The 18,467-nt window shown below is 43.6% G+C and overlaps 1 protein-coding gene across 1 annotated transcript in view; it reads right to left on the bottom strand.

Annotated features, from left to right (window-relative positions):
• LOC105396606 (myotubularin-related protein 5) overlaps positions 1-18,467 on the bottom strand; it is an 88,491-nt gene that overhangs the window by 37,095 nt on the left and 32,929 nt on the right. The window contains exons 4-14 of the mRNA XM_048625328.1: positions 17,324-17,437; positions 13,837-13,950; positions 13,412-13,514; positions 12,618-12,859; positions 11,491-11,613; positions 9,615-9,742; positions 8,994-9,185; positions 8,354-8,465; positions 7,767-7,903; positions 6,873-6,987; positions 371-555 (exon numbers count right to left, since the gene is read on the bottom strand). Of these exons, the coding sequence (XP_048481285.1) occupies positions 371-555; positions 6,873-6,987; positions 7,767-7,903; positions 8,354-8,465; positions 8,994-9,185; positions 9,615-9,742; positions 11,491-11,613; positions 12,618-12,859; positions 13,412-13,514; positions 13,837-13,950; positions 17,324-17,437 (1,565 nt within the window). The remainder of the gene's footprint in view (positions 1-370; positions 556-6,872; positions 6,988-7,766; positions 7,904-8,353; positions 8,466-8,993; positions 9,186-9,614; positions 9,743-11,490; positions 11,614-12,617; positions 12,860-13,411; positions 13,515-13,836; positions 13,951-17,323; positions 17,438-18,467) is intronic.

Raw genomic sequence — 18,467 nt, 5'->3', positions numbered from 1 at the left:
CAGCAGGTGCTTGTTCCCGGGCAGCCTGGCGGCGAGGTCTCTAGCCAGCGCGGCGCCCGCAGCACGCCCGGGAACCACTTGCGACAAATATACTCCAAGATTCAGGTAACTGATACTTCCTCTCCTTTTTTGCACCTTCAACCCTACTTAACTCACCCGCTCTTTGAAACTACGTGTTTTTTATAGATACCTGCAATTCCGATAACTGGGTCATAACTACAGGCACTATACCGTCACCCAGACAGTAGTCTGACATCAGGGATCCATGGAGCAGTGGATCTACCCGCTGCAGCTAAAACCGCAGTACTCTAGGAGAGTGGCCTCGTGGTGGTTAGACTGACGGACCTGGTGCTTATAGTTTCCAACTAACCTGACAATGAGATCGAACTGGTGCTGCTGCAGCAGGTGTTTGTTCCCGGGCAGCCTGGCGGCGAGGTCTCTCGCCAGCGCGGCGCGCGCGGCCGGCGCCCGCAGCGCTCTAAGCACTCCCGGGAACGACTTGCGGGCGTCCGCGTAGCGACACTCGAAGATTGCTGCTATGCATGCGCGGAGGACCTGTAAGGAATTATCATCATCATCATCAGGTCCTGAAATCCCGTATCAGGGACATAGGGCTGACCGGTCCTGTGCCACGCCTTCGACTTATTGGGGAAAAGTGGATGTGAGCGGTCACGTAGCGACACTCGAAGATTGCGGCCACGCATGCGCGGAGGACCTGAGGGGATTAATGATTGCACTTATTACGTTCATGTCTAAGGTGGTAATAATAACTGAGACAGAGAGGCCGCGTAGCGTCACTCGAAGATGGCTGCTATGCATGCGCGGAGGGCCTGGGGGGATTTGTGATTGCACTTATTACTTTATGTCTAGGGTGGTAATAATAACTGAGTGAGAGAGGCCACGTAGCGACACTCGAAGATTGCTGCCACCTGGGGGGATTTGTGGTGGCAGTTATTACATCTTCTGTGTGTAGACTGTTAATAATAATTGTTATGAGCCGCTTTGTACTCCTTAGTTAGTAAATCATAGGATAATACTACAACAATGACAAAAGACACTCAAAAATTACTACTCCGCATGCACGGAGGACCTGTGGGGATTTATGATTGCACTTTTTACATCTGTGTGTAGACTTTTTTATAATTGTTGTAAAAATAATATTGGAGTTTTACCTACCATTAAAACTCTTATTATATTTCCAGCGACATCTGAAATCCATGTTATGAGATAGCATCTCCCTTATCGTCACGCCAACTTGCAGTTTTCAAATTTTCGCGCCTAAATTCCACGCTTCTCATTGGTCAAGCACTCGGGCGGCGTCACTTTTAGCCGTCAAGTTGGTGAATTTTCCGCCATTATATTCCCGAATAATCATAATAATGCAGCGCCAGGTAGCGCTTGCTGGATTTCAGATGTCGCTGGAAACATAATAAGAGTTTTAATGGTAGGTAAAACTCCAATATTATGTGTTCCGTAGCGACATCTGAAATCCATGTTATGAGAAATGTCTGTTATCACCTGGCGGCTAGAGATGACGCAATAATGTGAAGTAGGTAGGTACTTTGATCATCATCAGATATAAAGCTGTGATGAGAATCTAGGTACTAACTATGGAAATACCAATGAAATGGAAGAAACCATATTATATAATAATACTAATTTATTGGAAATAAATTGGCCATGAACCTATAGGACCTAATCACAACAAACTTAGAATAATTATGTACCTATTTAGGCATGTAATATCACATAATAATTCTGTTAACAGAAATCAATTTTCTAAAAATATAATTATTATCACACAAAATATTCTTATCTCAATCACAATGTAACAAGAACAAGAATAGAATACTAGCAATAGAGTATTACACAGATTCAAAATATAATGACAAGGAACGTTTGCTCTCATTAGGTTTAACAACTGGTAGCAATTCTCTTTGATAAAACTTACGAAAAGTTATCACAGATTGCCAATTGGCTCTAGAAATAATGTCATTTACAGGTTACAGGTTCTATCCAGTTTAAGGAAGAAACAGCTGACCGTGTACTTCCTGGTGAAGCACTTATGCCGGAATCCTTAAGGCAACGTCTAATCCATCCATCAATAATATAGTAGCCAAAGCTGGTTTAACTTCTCCTCTACATGTTAAAAACAATTCAGTAAGCTGTTTCCCCTTTCTCTTAATACTAGACAATTCTAATAAACGTCTTAACCAGAAAATTACATCAATATTATGATCTGCCCCCGATAACAGCTTCCAACCTGACTGTTGAAATGAGTTGGTATCTGTTTTTGAACCAAATACAGAAATTAGGACTATACTATTAACATTGTCAATTAAATGTTCATTGTCACAACGCAGCAAAGTTAAATCGTGTACCCTGCGCCCCAAGTATAATAGGAGTAAAACAGCTGTTCTCTTAGTTAAGTACTTCAAACAAAATATCTACCGGTGGAGAAGAATGTTGTAGATATTCTATGAGCACCCTTGCATCCCAGATGGGTGCTTTCAAGGGCACAGGTTTTGCTACTGAAATAGCTTTTAAATCGTGTTTTTCCACCGGATTTTGTGGTGTTTTTTCCTGAGAACTGAATTCACACATACTAGAAATTACAGATTTATGAACAAGAACCGATTTGAGGTATGCCCCAAAGGCTGAAGATCCTTTCTACTGCTGGGCTGAGTAAATGCCACTCTGGAGTTGGTCGACCACGTGACAAGCAGTTTGCGTTGTAACGGCCTGGAAGGTACTGTGGTATCAGCATAATGTCGAGCTCGTCAATGAGGTCCATTAGTGTCTTGGCTAGACAATGTAGGGTCAACGACCTGGTCCCTCCTTCTTTCTTGATGTAGGCCATAACTGTCCAGTTGTCGCTCTAGTCTGCAGTAATACTGTTGTATGTCTGAGTGTCTTGTATTTCATTCTTATGGCACCTATAACATTTCCTTTCAATTGCAATGCCATGACATCTGAAAACTCTCCAACTGGCCAATGACTTTGGAATCGTTTATTTGGGTTCCCTGTGCCTGGTCTGAGGCATCTGTGGCCAGGTAATATATCACTTGATGTGGTTCGTGGATCAAGGACGGGATGTGCAGATTCTGTAGCCACCACTTTAGTTCTGTTGAAACCTATTCTGGAATCAATAACTCTGTCTAAGGGCATAGTTTGAGTTTTTGACAGTGTCTTTGTATAAAACGGCAATGCAGCCTTCCCCGGTGGGTGATGAAGGCTGTAAAGTTGAGTTGCCCTAAGAGGCGTTGTGCCTGCTTTAGGATCCAACTGCCACATGCCAACAGAAGAGTAATTGACTGTTGAATACTGTCTGTCTTTGACTGTGGGAGGGACTTGCAGTTTGCGTGTATGTCCCAACCCACACCCAAGAAATCCACGCTTTTTGATGGAGTCATTATGGACTTTTGAAAGTTGATGATCCATCCTAAGCTTTGTAGAAGATCTATGGTTGCTCTTGTGTGTTCTAAGAGGATCTCTCTCTTTGCACTGACTGACAAGGCATTAATCAGCGAGATACACAATTATGTGAAATCCTCGAGTCCTGAGGGTTTCCGCTATCCAATTGGTGATTGTTGCAACCATTTGGTTTATCTGAGCAGTCATTCTTTGCGACATCTGTGTATGGAAACTTATTATGTTTTCTGCTGACGGTATAATCAGTGGTGGTTTCGTAAAAACTGGGATTCGAGCTGATTTTATTAGTTTTAGTACTACAGGTGGCGCCATGAGTGATTCCCAAACGTGAAGGTAGTATTGAAGGCAGCCACCTACAAACGGCTATAAGTCATTTATGTCATTTATCATAAGATTTTTTGAATTTATTGTAATGGGACTTGTTTTTGTTATCGAACTTTTTGTCTCCCCCTCCTGCTTGAAAACCACGAAAGGGCATTGGCTTATAAGACGGATGAGCAGAGTGTGCCGGGGGCACGGGATGTACCGACTGTAACGGCCTAGCACTGCGCGCGGGTTGTCGTGTCGGCGATGTAAAGACCGATAACCCTGACCTTGAAGTCGAAGGTTGTGGTTCAGTGTTATATTTCACGGTAGCACGCTTTAACTTGTCAATACCGCCTATTTTATTGATGTACTCTTTATTTTATTTATTTATTTATTTCTTGGAAAACAAACAGCATGCTTAATACATAATGTTACTTATCAAATGAATAGTACATAGGCCAGTAAAGTTTTCACAAACAATAATTTGGTACTTTCGTTGTTACAGAGAAAAAGCTATAATTACTTAATACAGTTTAACATATTATTAGAACTTAAATATCTCAGTTATATTAATCTACTTAGTTGTAAGTTATTAATTTGTTTTATAGATTTGAATAACATATATAATTTATATACTTACATATATACCTTAGTATAGTATTTACTCTGCCAGCATTACTGGATTAAATAAATATTCAGATGACGGTGGAATATTGTCTACGCCCTGACTGATATATTTATCGCCAATAAGTTTCAAAAGTGCCCCCCTACGTGCCGCAATACATTCGTTCCGCTTTCCGCAAATAATCTGTAATATATCCTGAGACACTAGTTTATACTTAGAATCCTTATCAAAAATTTCTTTCATTTTCGTATACAAGGTAGAAGCTGTTATCGGTTCATTGACCTTTGACGCCTTGTCAATAACATTTTGCAGTGAAGAATTAACTATTTCATTTTGAGTTAAAAATGCATTCGATAATGCTGCAATACTACGCTCCATACGAGGCCAGTTAATAAAGGAACTTGACTCGTCGGCCAGGCTAGCCAATTCTTCGTTAACTTTTAAGTCTACGAACGCGGGACACGCTAAATATTTATTTTGGGTGTCAGCATATCGCACAGACTTCCAGTCACTTTTGTTAAAGTGTTGATGTTCCACAAGTTTAGCCACTCTATGAGATGGCGCCGCCGGAACTAACGGTTCTTTTATGGAAATTGATAAATTACACACCTCGTCATTTGATTGTGGTGGAAGTAAAAATTCTTGTGGCTTTAGTTGGTTTTCCTTATTTGCACTCACTAAGTCAGATAATTGACTTACCAGCTGCTGCGATAGAACTTCAAACCTTGTATCGAGCCCAGAAGAACTCGATGAGCGGACACGGGAGCGGGTTGCGCCCCGGCGGCGGCGGTGGCAAGGGCGCGAGCGCGAGCGCGCGCGACGGCGGGACGCGCGGCGCGCGCCGCGGCGATCCCTGCGGCTGCGGCGCGCGCACTCTGATGAGCTGCTGGCCCTGCTCCTGCTGCTGTCACTCCGAGAACCATGGCTTCGGGAACTCGACGTATCTCGACGTCTCTTACGAGAGCGAGAGGGCGGCGGCAGTAGCCGCGTGGGCGTGGCGGGCGCGGCGGGGGCGCCGGCCGGGCGCGGCGCCGGGCCGCCCGCCTCCGGCACTTGCGTGTTGTGTTCCTCGGGCGCGCCTGCTACGGGGGACCGCAGCATGTACACCACACACTCATTTTCTTCGGAAAGGCACACGCCATTTTGACTTGCGGAAAACACTTCCGCGGTCGAATTGCACTCATCTGACACTGTATCCATCTTAATTTTGGTATTTTCACACAACACGCGAGACGCGAACAAAATCTTGTTGGAAATTTGCTAATATTTCAGTTAAAACAAGATTTTGAAAAAACTGCAATGCGTACGACTTTAAGTTGGACGCAATAATGGCGGAAAATTCACCAACTTGACGGCTAGAAGTGACGCCGCCCGAGTGCTTGACCAATGAGAAGCGTGGAATTTAGGCGCGAAAATTTGAAAACTGCAAGTTGGCGTGACGATAAGGGAGATGCTATCTCATAACATGGATTTCAGATGTCGCTACGGAACACATAATAAAACAATGGCAAAAGACACTCAAAAAGATCACCGCTACACATGCTTGGAGGACCTGTGAGGATTTATGATTGCACTTATTACATCTGTGTCTAGAGTGTTATTTTTTTATAAATACATAATTAATACTACTACACTAAAATTTGGGATGTGGGTGATCCAAATGTGCGTACATTTCTGTGTGTCTTTTAGATTTAATTAAAGTTAAGAAGACAGCGACTACACATACTGCTAAGAGGTCCTTTGAGAATTTATACTGACACTTTTCACACCTATGCTTAATGCGGTTTCTTAAAGGAATTTATTAAATTTTGGACTGTAATGTAGTTGTCGGTTACTTTTCTTCTGTAATTTCGTAGAAGAAAATCTAAAACGGATATGAATAACGTAAAAGAAGCACCTGACAAAACTTAGTATCGCACTTATTACACCTAAGCTTAGCTTTAAAATGTATAAATGATGCAGTTCATAAAAAATTACAACTTTCACATATTAGGCAGTAAGAAGTTAAGATTATAGATAGCCCATAAAATCCTCAACGTCCATTGCAGGTTACAATTACAACACTACGTCGCCCGGAAAACTGCCACGGATTTCACAGTCACAATCTGTTTTTGGAAACGTATAAACCACCTCCAGTCTCCTGGCGGAGTTGGTGAGCAGCAGCTGCCCCTGCTCGCTGGTGGCGCCGGACGGGGGCGCGCCGATCGGGATGGTATGGTACATTAGTCTGTTTTTAATGTCAGATACTAAATGGTTCAATTCTAAACGGTTCATCAACTATTAGCGGGACAATCGACTGTTGATGAACCGCTCAAAATCTGCCAATTTAGTATCTGAGATTAAAAAACAGACTAATGAACCATATATTTCCAGACGGTCGTCGGGCCAAACGCCGCAGTCGCGCATCATCTAAAAAATCCCCAACGTCCAATGCACTACGTCGCCCAGAAAAGCTGCCACGGAAGCCATCAACAAGTAAAACCACATGTTATGAAAACGTATAACCCACCTCCAGTCTCCTGGCGGAGTTGGTGAGCAGCAGCTGCCCCTGCTCGCTGGTGGCGCCGGAGGGCGGCGCGCCGATCGGGATTATACGGGACTGCGGCGTGCGGCCGGATGATAGTCTGGAAAAGTATGGTCCATTAGATTGTGCGGTAAAGTCTGAGGGCTAAGGCTGACAACATAATTATGTTAAATACTGTCTAAGTTTTTGTGGCTTACAACAAAATTACAAATAAATTAAAAAAATATAGGGCTGTCAAACGCCCAATAAATTATCGTAAAATTTCGTTTTAAACAGTTTATAAACAATATTCAAAGTTTTTGTGGTAATAAATTGAATGCTCAGACAACTTAAACTAACCTGCAAATTGACGAATAAATAGGGTGGAAATTTAACAAACCGACATACTGACTAAGTATCATTATGGCAACGTTAAGCCGTAAAAAAACTACTGCTCAAACACCAGCAGGCTGAGAACGTTATTTATGTTTATGTAGATTTAGATCTATTTCAGTTATGGACTCTTTTTTAATTAATTATACAAAAACCTGTAAAGACAAAGGACTACAAAACAAATTGCAAGATAAGGATACTTTACTCATCAGGGTTTTGAACTGAGTTGCTAGCTGAGCTAGGTCCAGCGATTTCATTGTGTAAACTGAAAATAACACAGAATGTTACTATTCGCCCACATAAAAAAGGAGCACTAGTAATTTATCGACTTAACTTTACTTTATATGCCTTTCACCACGGTGATAAACCCTATTCTATAGCTAATACAATGACCTTAGATAATGACCCGGTAGTAGTTAGTTAGACTCGTATAAGGACGAAGTCCTGTGTCCCAGAGCAATAATGACCTATGGACAAGAGCTGATGACGATGATGTTTGTAACTCACTTGGTGTTGTGCTTGTTCTTGGCGGCCACCTCGTCTATGACTTGCCGCACGCGCTCGGGGTCGAGGCGCGGGAAGGGCGGCTGGTGGATGCGCGACGAGGCGCCCTCTGGCGGCCGCAGGATGCGCTGTTGGTACGCCTGGAGTGGGGGTATAGAAGATGTTAATGATGAAATCACAGGATTTATTGGTTAAACTGAACAAGTTTCGTCAAGAAACAAAATATTCTGATACACATATTATATCTCTGTAATCTTCCTGTCTTGAGGTTATTAGTATTGGTATTTCCGCAACCGTATAAAAGTCACAGTCAGTGTTATTATTGCCTCTGACAAGCGACTTCAAAGTCGTGCAGTAGCGATTACTCTCCCTAGACGCCGCCACCCCACTCTTAGCACCCATTCCACTGGGTCCGCTGCCGATGCCGGACGTAGACCTCTCCCAAAGATGCAATTGGATGCGATCTAAAGGTCCGCATCCAATTTTTACCAGTTACTAGTCGTCACTCCATCTAGCCGGAGGGCGTCTTTCCCAACACATCATAACTCCAAACATCTCATTACAACACAATGTAGCTACGTTACCGTTACCTGCTGGGGGTTGGGACACTCGTTCAACAACAGCTGGGTGGCTAGCTCCTGGATGTGCTTCAGCTCCAGCGACGGGTCCAGGGCTTCGAGGCGGAGCTGCTCCGGGAGGTTACTGGAAAAAGAGATTTCGTTAGAGAGTTAGAGGGACTGTATTTTTACGTTCTTTTCAACAGTAAGCCAGCGACCGATCGTGGTATGGTTGTGTTAAACCTAGACCAATATGTATAGATTTATTTGCTTTAGTGCCGATTTCTCCATAGTGGGTTAAAGCATAACCAGGGATTAATGGATGACTTTTGACACATCTGTCAAGAATTTAATATGGAGATGACGTATAATTGATGAACCAATCCCTGGTTATGATCTAACCGACAATGGCGAAATTGGGGCTTAGTATAGTAAGCAACTAATATGTGTAGTTTTTGTTACAGTCCTATGGCACCCCAGAGGTGCAGAGGGTCTCCACTAACGTCCGCCACTTCCACCTATCTTCGGCTTTACTTTTGGTCTCGCTCCAGCTAAGTCCAGCGGCTCGTAGCTCGCTTTCAACGCTTCGGCGCCATGTCTGGACTGGGCGTCTATACGGCATGGGTCCGCTAGACCGGCTGCTTATCTAAATCATCTATCGATCTATACTCACGTGACATGATCATCCCATATATCCGCCGGCCGCCAAGGCACCCCCCTCTCCGCCACGAATCCATTAAAGAACATGGAGTCGAGCAGCCGCTGCGTGAACTGGCACTGCGCCAGCCCGCGCCGCCCAACGAATTGAGCCTTGTGGAAGGTCAGGACTGGAGCCGGGTGGATGCGGATCATTGTGAGGCAGTGTCTGGAATTAGAGGAAAAGTTAGTTGAAGATCTTCTTAGTGACTCAGTGACAAACACAACTTCAGGTTAAGGTCTTTCACCGTGACGAAAGGTATGGTCAGTCAGGTTAGCGCCTGATGGCTGCAGAATTAATTTCCAGATTCAGAGGTCAGTTTTGTAGATAGAATAAGAATTGTAAGTTGTTGTAAATTTCATAATGCTATTATTATTCAGCCCACAATCATTATTTGATGTACAGATATATATACGTTTACAAGTAACCACTGCTTCATTGCAGTGGTTGCTTGTGGCAGGGCGAGCCGAAAGCGGAATAAAGCACAACCACGCGGCATCATTAGCGCTCGCGTTGCCCTCAAGTCATTATGCTATCATTCGTTAATTAATTTCATATTCGGAACTGTAAACTGATCTACAAAACTGCAAAACCCACCTGTACCCCTGCAGCAGTTTAGCCAGCGTCCTCATGAACACGGCCCGTATCTCCTTGTCCAGCATCTGCGGGTGCGAGGGCGCGGGCGGCGGCGGCGGGAACGCCAGGTCCACTGCTTGGAGCTCCGGCTGCAAGATTAGAGAGCGGGGTTATTAGAGACTTATGGTTCAGTTAAATACTGCGATTTGATTTGTGCGATGTCTTCGTCTATTTATGCGAGTTTATCTACGTGGATAAAGGATGGTTTCTTTCGCCATTTGTTCTCTTCAGCGACCGAGCCTTTGTGAAATAATGTTAGACGCATAATATTGACAATTAATTTTACGCTGAATAAATGATGGACCTATAACCACCTATAAATGATGGACCTCGGACTTGTCCAACTACAGGCCTATATCGCTGGCCACTGTCATAGCGAAGGTTTTGGATAGTATGCTTGACCGGCGTCTGGGTGAGCATATAAAGATTCACGATGCACAATTCGGGTTTCGTCCCAATCTGTCCACCGAAACTGCCATATTATGCCTCAAGCATACTGTTCAATACTACGCTGACAGGAGGACGCCGGTATACGCCTGTTTTCTGGATCTGTCCAAGGCATTTGACCTGGTGTCGTATAAAGTGCTGTGGGATAAGTTGGTAAGGGAAACCACACTACCTAAAGAGGTAATATCGGTTCTTAAGTATTGGTACGGCAATCAGACTAATTGTGTGAGATGGGCGGGGAGCAGCTTGTCGGATGCTTACAGGCTGGAGTGTGGAGTGAGGCAAGGTGGCCTAACCTCCCCTAAGCTCTTCAGCTTGTACGTCAACCAGCTCATCGTTGAGCTCAGCAACGCTCAAGTTGGTTGTTCAATTGACGGGGTAGCTATGAACAATATCAGCTACGCCGACGATATGGTGTTGCTGAGCCCAACGGTGAGGGCTCTCAGACATCTACTGGCGATATGCGAACAGTATGCGGTGACTCATGGACTCAGGTATAACGAGTCTAAGAGCGAGTTCATGGTGTTCAGGGCGGTCAACAAGACATACACCACTGTTCCTGACATCCCCTTAAATGGAACTCCGCTGAAACAAGTTGACAAATTTAAATACCTGGGTCACTGGGTCACCTGCGACTTAAGTGACAAGGCAGACATTGAGAGGGAGCGCAGGGCGTTGTGTGTTCGTGCTAACATGTTGGCCCGTAGGTTCGCTAGGTGTACAAAGGAAGTCAAAATCATGCTTTTCAAGGCTTTCTGCCAGTCTATGTACACCTGCAGCCTGTGGACCAGCTATACGCAGGGAGCATACAATGCCCTGCGCGTGCAATATAACAACGCATTTAGGGTGCTGCTGGGGCTGAGACGCTTTTGTAGCGCGTCCGGCATGTTTGCTGAGGCGCACACCGATGGCTTCCATGCCGTGTTACGGAAAAGGTGTGCGTCTCTGCTCGGGCGAGTGCGCGCCAGCTCCAACAGCTTGCTAGGTACGTTGGTGGACAGGTGGGACTCCCCGATCCTGCGCCACTGGTGCAGTCTGCATGTCCGGCCGTGGTGGACGGAGGATCGGTGAGTAGGCTTACACCTGTGTACTTACACTTTTTATTTATTATTTATCATTATTGTGTTTAGCATAAGGTACTAACATTAGCGTAAGTTAACATTGTTACTAACTCTTTTTATGGATTTTATATCTGCAATAAAATGAATTGAATTGAATTGAATAAATAATAATAATTGCTACACGGTAGCAAAGTTTGACATTTATTGGGCCTCGGACCATCATATACCTATTCAGGTACAAGTGCCACCGCTGTGTTCTGCGAACATCCAGACTTGTATGAGACTTGTGCTGTTTGTTTGATGCAATCTAAACACCTAATTAACAATACCTGCAGCACGTGCATGAGTGAGGTGTGCAGGGCGGCCAGCAGGCCGGGCTCGGGCCGCGGCACGCTGACGCCGGCCGGCACGTGCAGCGAGCCCACGTCCAGGTCCGCCACTATCACGTCCAGCTGGAACAGGAAACGGAGACACTAGGTAATACTGTTGAAATCGTGTAGAGAAGAAATAATTAATATTGACAAAAAAGGCGAGATAGTTTTATTCGAGGAATCGGTACCAAAGTAGATTAAGAGCCAACTAGAGGCATAGCGCAAACCAATGACGCCGCAAGGGTAGGTGCCATAGCCGTTCTAGCTGCGGGAAAACGATGTAACGAGTTTTTATTTATTCCATAGTTCACTCACTAACTCAAGTTGATCAAGAAAAATTTAAGGTGTCAAATCTGACGGACTACATTCAACTTCTCTGATCTCTTGCCAAATCACCTAGACTGCATTTCATAAACTGGTCAAATTTACCTGAATATTTATTTATTTATATCTTTTGTGCATAAATGTGGTAAATAAATGCATTTATTTACCTAAGATAATTTATCTATCAGCCAACCTACAGGAGAAATATGTTGATGTAGCAGAATACTTCCTTATTCACGTTGAGAGTTGTTGTTGTTGCTTGCCTGCTGTTCAGAAAATTAGCATGGCCAATTCAGTCAATCCATCCATTACAATCATCTCCCCGCACTCACCAGGATGGGCGTGCTGGGTGCGTTCGGCGGGCGCACGCCGATGAGGAAGGGCGTGGGCGTGGCCAGCACCTCGGCGAGCGCGGCCGGCAGCAGCGGGATGTACACGTGAGCGTAGCGGAACGGGAACATTGCGAACACACTCACCTTATTGCTTTATTCGTTCATTCGTTCACTCATTCTTGTAATCGACGCTCAGTTCCCCAGAAATGCGTTTTAAGAGCGCTTCCTTTTATAGACACTCACTCATTCTTGTAATCGACGCTCAGTTCCCAAAAAATGCGTTTTAAGAGCGCTTGCTGCTATAGTGCTATAGATTCTATTCCTCATAGACTTCAACTAGCCAATCCAACGGTTGCTATAGATTTATCCGAATATGCCTATCCTTCGCTTATTCCACTCATTGAGTCATTCCTTCATTCATCCACTCACCAGGTCGGGCGTGCTGGGCGCGCTGGGCGGGCGCACGCCGATGAGGAAGGGCGTGGGCGTGGCCAGCACCTCGGCGAGCGCGGCCGGCAGCAGCGGGATGTACACGTGCGCGTAGCGGAACGGGAACATTAGCGCGGCGAGGGCGCGGCAAGCGGCTGACAGGCGCCACGCGGCGAGGGACACGACCAGGACTTTGTGCTCGCTCATTACTGCGCACCAGAGGGTCACTGCGTTGTGGATGCCTGGGGGAGGGAAATGTATAATGTAAAAAATATATTTAAAAAAACTGCTTCACTACTGGACATTGAACAAATGTATTTCCTGTCGCGGTCAGCTAGCTAGTAGTAGAGATTAGCGGATCGCGTGGCCATATGGTTAGACAAGGAAGCAGCATAGGATTTTGGTTTAAATACATTAAACCAAAATCCGCTTGTTGCATTTATGAACGAATCATAAAAGATGATTCAGAGAGTCCATTCTGATGAATATACCAATAGGTGCTACTAATAGCGACTGAGCGTCATAGCTCGCTCCAATGACATCCCGTTATTTTAAGCAACCGCGCCTCACCCCGCACTACCAAGGGAATCTTAAAGATGTCTTCGGCGCATTAGTTACATGGATTCCTACATCTCATAGCTTGGACCCAGGCGTGCTCAACCCCCACTTAGCAAACTAAAATATGTCTTCTGCGCATTGGTTACATGGATTCCTACATGTCATAGCTCAGACCCAGTGGCACTCAAGCTCCACAAGGCATTGCAGTTTTCAGCCAGAAGTGCTCAACCACTCACCTAGCAGCCTCAGTAACATAGCGACGCTGGTGCCGGTGGCGGGCACGCGGCCCTGCGGCGGTTGTAAAGCTTGTCGGTCGCCCGCGCCGATGCTGAACCGCACCTGGAAATGGAACATGATCATCATCATAAATAGAATCGTTGAATATTAAACTGGTACAACAAGAGACCTCTACCAAGGCGCTTCTTTAACTCCTCTCAAATGATTTGTGGTGCGGATATGATTCTACCCAGACTTTAACGACCCATTGCATCAGCGCAAGACTAAAAAGACCTGATGTTCAGATTTTGATACTTCTTCTTAGCATGTCCGTGACAAATACTATGAGCTTGGCCTGTCAGATTAGTCTCAGTCGATAAATGCCGAGGGTGCTCCGGACGTATATGAGGGACATACAGGAGTATACAGGATGTACTGTACTGACCTGCGGCGCGCCCACCCCGCCCACCGCCACGCAGCCCACCAGGTTGCCCACCAGCGTCTCCAGAGGCACGCCCAGGTTCTCGATCCACACCGTGTAGATTATGCCCAGGCAGTTCTGGAAACAGAAATTTAAGCAATTCAATTATGTGTAAATATACAGGACAGAGCTCGTTACACGGCTTCCTACCTCTATGTCTACGTAGATAAAAGTCACGATAGAGATGCCATGTGACACTGTCAGGAGTGAGGCTCTGTCAAGAGAGTCAAGTTGGAAACTACTGTAAGTCGTTGGGCCAAAAGGGGGTAATTAAGTGGAGGAATAAAATAAAGAAGGCAACCCACCATCGAATTGGATAAGCACAGATAGGAAGAGATCAGTTTAATAGTATCATAAGTGTTTTAACACTCGTGATCATCAAGCATGAGTCACTATAAAACTCAAAAGAATCCTTCAAATCATCCAATATAGTTCTCAGTAATATAAACAATAATCATGTATTTCAAAATTCATGATTCAATCAAGTTCAAGGGCAATGCATTGTGCAAGTTTAACATATCACATAACTAGAACCAGCTTGCATATAGTATAGTATATAAACATAATTAACACAACATACACTGGAAATAATGTTAATTAAAAACCAATTTACATATGAGAAGTGTAAGTTAATAGGTAAACCGATCAACCGCAAATGGTTCGCGTTGCATTACCGTATCTATTGGAGGTTTTTATACATATCTACATAATTACATACCTATAAGTACATTTATTGTTCCTATTGTTATAAAATAAAATGTGTTTCTTTAGAATAATTAAGTGTGTACGCATGCTTGTGCGTGTTTTACAAATGATTGATGCGTATATTACCTGTGTTATTAACGTAATATAGGACATAGACATTAACTGTCTTAACCAGCATTTCACATCCTCTGTGGCCATGAATAGTGCTACTAAACACAACACACTGAATTTTCTTTCATCTCAACCAACTCCTGACATTTCCTTATTTAACTTCAGTGACTTTACCGATTGTGACGTTAAGAAGAGCATACTACATATCACATCGAATGCGATCGGTACTGACAGTATCAGTCGGAACATGGTTCTTCCTATTCTTGACATAATCCTCCCAGTAATCACACACATCCTTAACTATTCCATTTCCTCTAAAACATTCCCATCCGCTTGGAAAGATGCTCAAGTCACTCCCTTGCCCAAGAAATCGAATCCATCTCTTGCTGACTTCCGTCCTATTTCCATCCTTCCCTTCCTTTCCAAGGTACTCGAACGTCTGGTCCATTACCAGCTGAATGCATTCCTAGTGCGAAACAACTTAATGAATCCGTACCAATCTGGGTTCCGCCCGGGACATAGCACTGTAACGGCCTTAGTGAAAATCACTGACGACGTTCGTCAGGGTATGGAGAATGGTGAGCTGACGGTGCTGTCACTACTCGATTTTAGCAATGCCTTCAATACAGTCGATTATGACATACTATTGGGGATATTGCGCTCTCTTAATGTATCTCCAACGGTAATTGACTGGTTTCATAGTTACTTGCACGGGCGCCGGCAGCGAATCCGTATTGAGGAGTCATTCTCTCTATGGTGCAGCACAACGGCCGGAGTCCCGCAAGGTGGCGTGTTGTCCCCTCTTCTCTTTGCCATATTTATTAACAGTATTTCTAATCACTTATCTTCTTCCTACCACCTTTATGCAGATGATCTACAAATATACAGCCATGCGCCTTTATCAGATCTCTTCGTTGCAATCAACAGAACAAATACTGACCTAGAACATATTTTGACGTGGAGCAGTGACTTCGGCCTAAGAGTCAATCCGACTAAAACCCAGGTGATCATTCTTGGCAGCCCTAGATTTATTTCCATGATTGACTTCGATTCCCTTCCACCAGTTATTTTTGATGGTGTACATATAGAGTGGAGTAAAGAAGTTAAAAACTTGGGGGTGTATCTGGACAGATCCATGACATGGAAAAAGCAGCTGGAAGTAGTTAGTAGAAAGATGTTTGCTTCAGCAGGTTCACTTCGCAGATTGCGGAATTTCTTGCCCACTTCCACCAAAATTGAGCTTTCTCAGTCTTTACTTCTACCTATTTTAGATTATGCCGATTCTTGCTATCCAGATTTAACTGAGGAGCAGTTAAATAAGCTTGAGCGACTCCAAAATTTTTCTATACGGTTTATATTTGGCTTACGCAAATATGACCATGTTTCCGACTTTCGCGCGAAACTCAAGTGGCTCCCTATTCGTCTTCGTCGCAATGCCCACATTCTTTCACTTTTATATTCCATACTCTTTAACCCAACATACCCCGCTTACTTAAAAGAACGCTTTCAGCTTCGTTGTGAATCTCACAACCTGACACTGCGCTCTACCCACAATCTCCGCCTTAATATCCCTCCTAATACCACTAAATTCTTCAGTGCTTCTTACACAGTACGCGCTATCACTTTGTGGAATTATCTTCCTTCAAAAATCCGACAAGCACCAACTCTGGAAACCTTTAAGAGAATGGTGAAGGAACACTACCTTAAATCAACTGTTTAGCTGTTATCAGATCATTAAATATGTATTAAAAATCATGTATGTAGGTATAATATGTATGATATGTATGTGTATGTATATGATGTATGTATGTATATGTATATATGTGTTTGTATATATTTATATATGTATTATATTGTATATAATTGTGTATTATAATACATGTAGTAGGCGTATTTACTTGTGTGTATTTTTTATTTATTTTTTGCTTATATTTAGTGTGTAGTTAGATAATAATAACTTAAATTATACTATATTCCTTGAGTAAGTACACTGTACCCCTTTTATATCTCTAGTCCATCCATCCAAAGGTTGTCTGGAAGAGATCGCTATAAGCGATAAGACCGCCTTTTGTACCCTAGTTAAGTGTCTATGTAAAATTGTTAATCATTTCTTGGTGTACAAATAAAGAGTACTCTATCTATCTATCTATCTATAATGGGAATGATTTGTATATTATGGATATTAAATCCAAGGAAGGTTAGTCATGCTTTATAGACAGTTTTTTTAATGGTAACGCAGCTACTCAGTAAAACACAATTATCTTAAGTTTGTCATCATATTTTATTGTATAGCTCTATATTTGTATCAATAGAAAGTGCATTTTATAGGCATGCAACCCGTGCGAGTTAGCTGGCACCTAGCCGACAAGAACCATAGGTCAATCCGGGTATCCTCAAGCAAGTTAACATGACACCTGGTTCTTGCTAGCTAGAAGCCAAGTGAACTAACCCAGACCCTGCGCCACGGGTTTGTTATTGCTGTCGATATATATACTCGTTTAACGAGCGTTCTTCCAATCTCAGGACCATATTTACGGCGAATCGCGATACAGTGACGTCTCTCTACGTCAACAACGTACTCGTCCCGCGGGGACAGATCCACAAGTCTATCTACATACACTGTGTTACTACTTACCCGGAAGGTGTCGGTGTAGTCCTGGCGGGACACGATGACGAGGCACTTGGGCGCGTACATGATGCTGTGGTGCGTGATGTTGGACGCGGGCCGCGGCTCCAGGGACTCCTCGTCCTGTGGACAGAGAGGAGGAAGGGTCAGATCTATGGTTAGGTATACGGTTTCAGGAAAAGATTGTTGTATTCTGGGTGGACGTTGGAACAGTTTCAGAGAGACAATTTATATTGTAGTCAGATTGTAGTATTGGACCAATACTACAATCTGACTACAATATAAATTGTCTCTAATACTATTGGTAGATTAATTGAAATAAAGGACTATAACATTATACCAATGTAATAGATTTTTTATGTGCCACAGAAATCAAGCATCCAGGGCATTTGATAAAATACACACATAAATAGTAATAAAGTGTCAGCAACTTATTTATTTTTTGCCCAATTCAAGCAGCTAAATCGATGTTACGATGGCGAATTAGCAGAGTCTAGATCGTAGTATATGGAAAATACAATGCCTTTAGCATCGGCCGGCGCCTCCGCCGCCGCCGGCGGAATTTCATTCAAATCACGCCTGTATAGTCTGTGCTTGCCACGAACACCGTAGTAAAACTTCTGCCTTTATAGTTCAGGGCTTAAAACTTACGAGCGACCCGTCTTAATGGCTTGCAAATTGCAACCCTAATAAGAGTTTACTCTTAGCAGAAGAGCACGTTAAGCTAAAATTATGCCTTAGGGTTCAGTGTTAAGGACCAAAGTCCTAAAGTTAAGTAAGTTCGTCCTTTGGGTTCATTTCGGTGACATTTCGAGTGGAATTAAAATGAAGGTTTTTATAGTTACGAGCAACTGTTAAACCCAGACGGGTGCCTCAATTTTGCTACCCGTGGCTGAAAGGGACCTTACAGTTATTGAAAAATGTAGAGGTATATTATATTCAACGACGTTTACATATTTTCTTTGGGCGAAATTGCAACTCCAAATGTAGGTTTATTTGTTTGATACATGACATCCTCTGCCTACTATTCTCCCTCCGTGTACCTTCTTAGCTTGTTTTATCGAAATCGGTTTAGCAGTTTAGTGTTAGTAAAGTCTATTATGAATATCTGCGGGGTGTATCATGAAAGTTTCACAACACTCTAATATAAACA

The sequence above is a fragment of the Plutella xylostella genome, chromosome 14 (genome assembly GCF_932276165.1).
Source record: "Plutella xylostella chromosome 14, ilPluXylo3.1, whole genome shotgun sequence".
Classification (NCBI taxonomy): Eukaryota; Metazoa; Arthropoda; class Insecta; order Lepidoptera; family Plutellidae; genus Plutella; species Plutella xylostella.
Note: the sequence above shows the minus strand (reverse complement) of the source record. Positions and strands in the feature narration are given on the sequence as shown.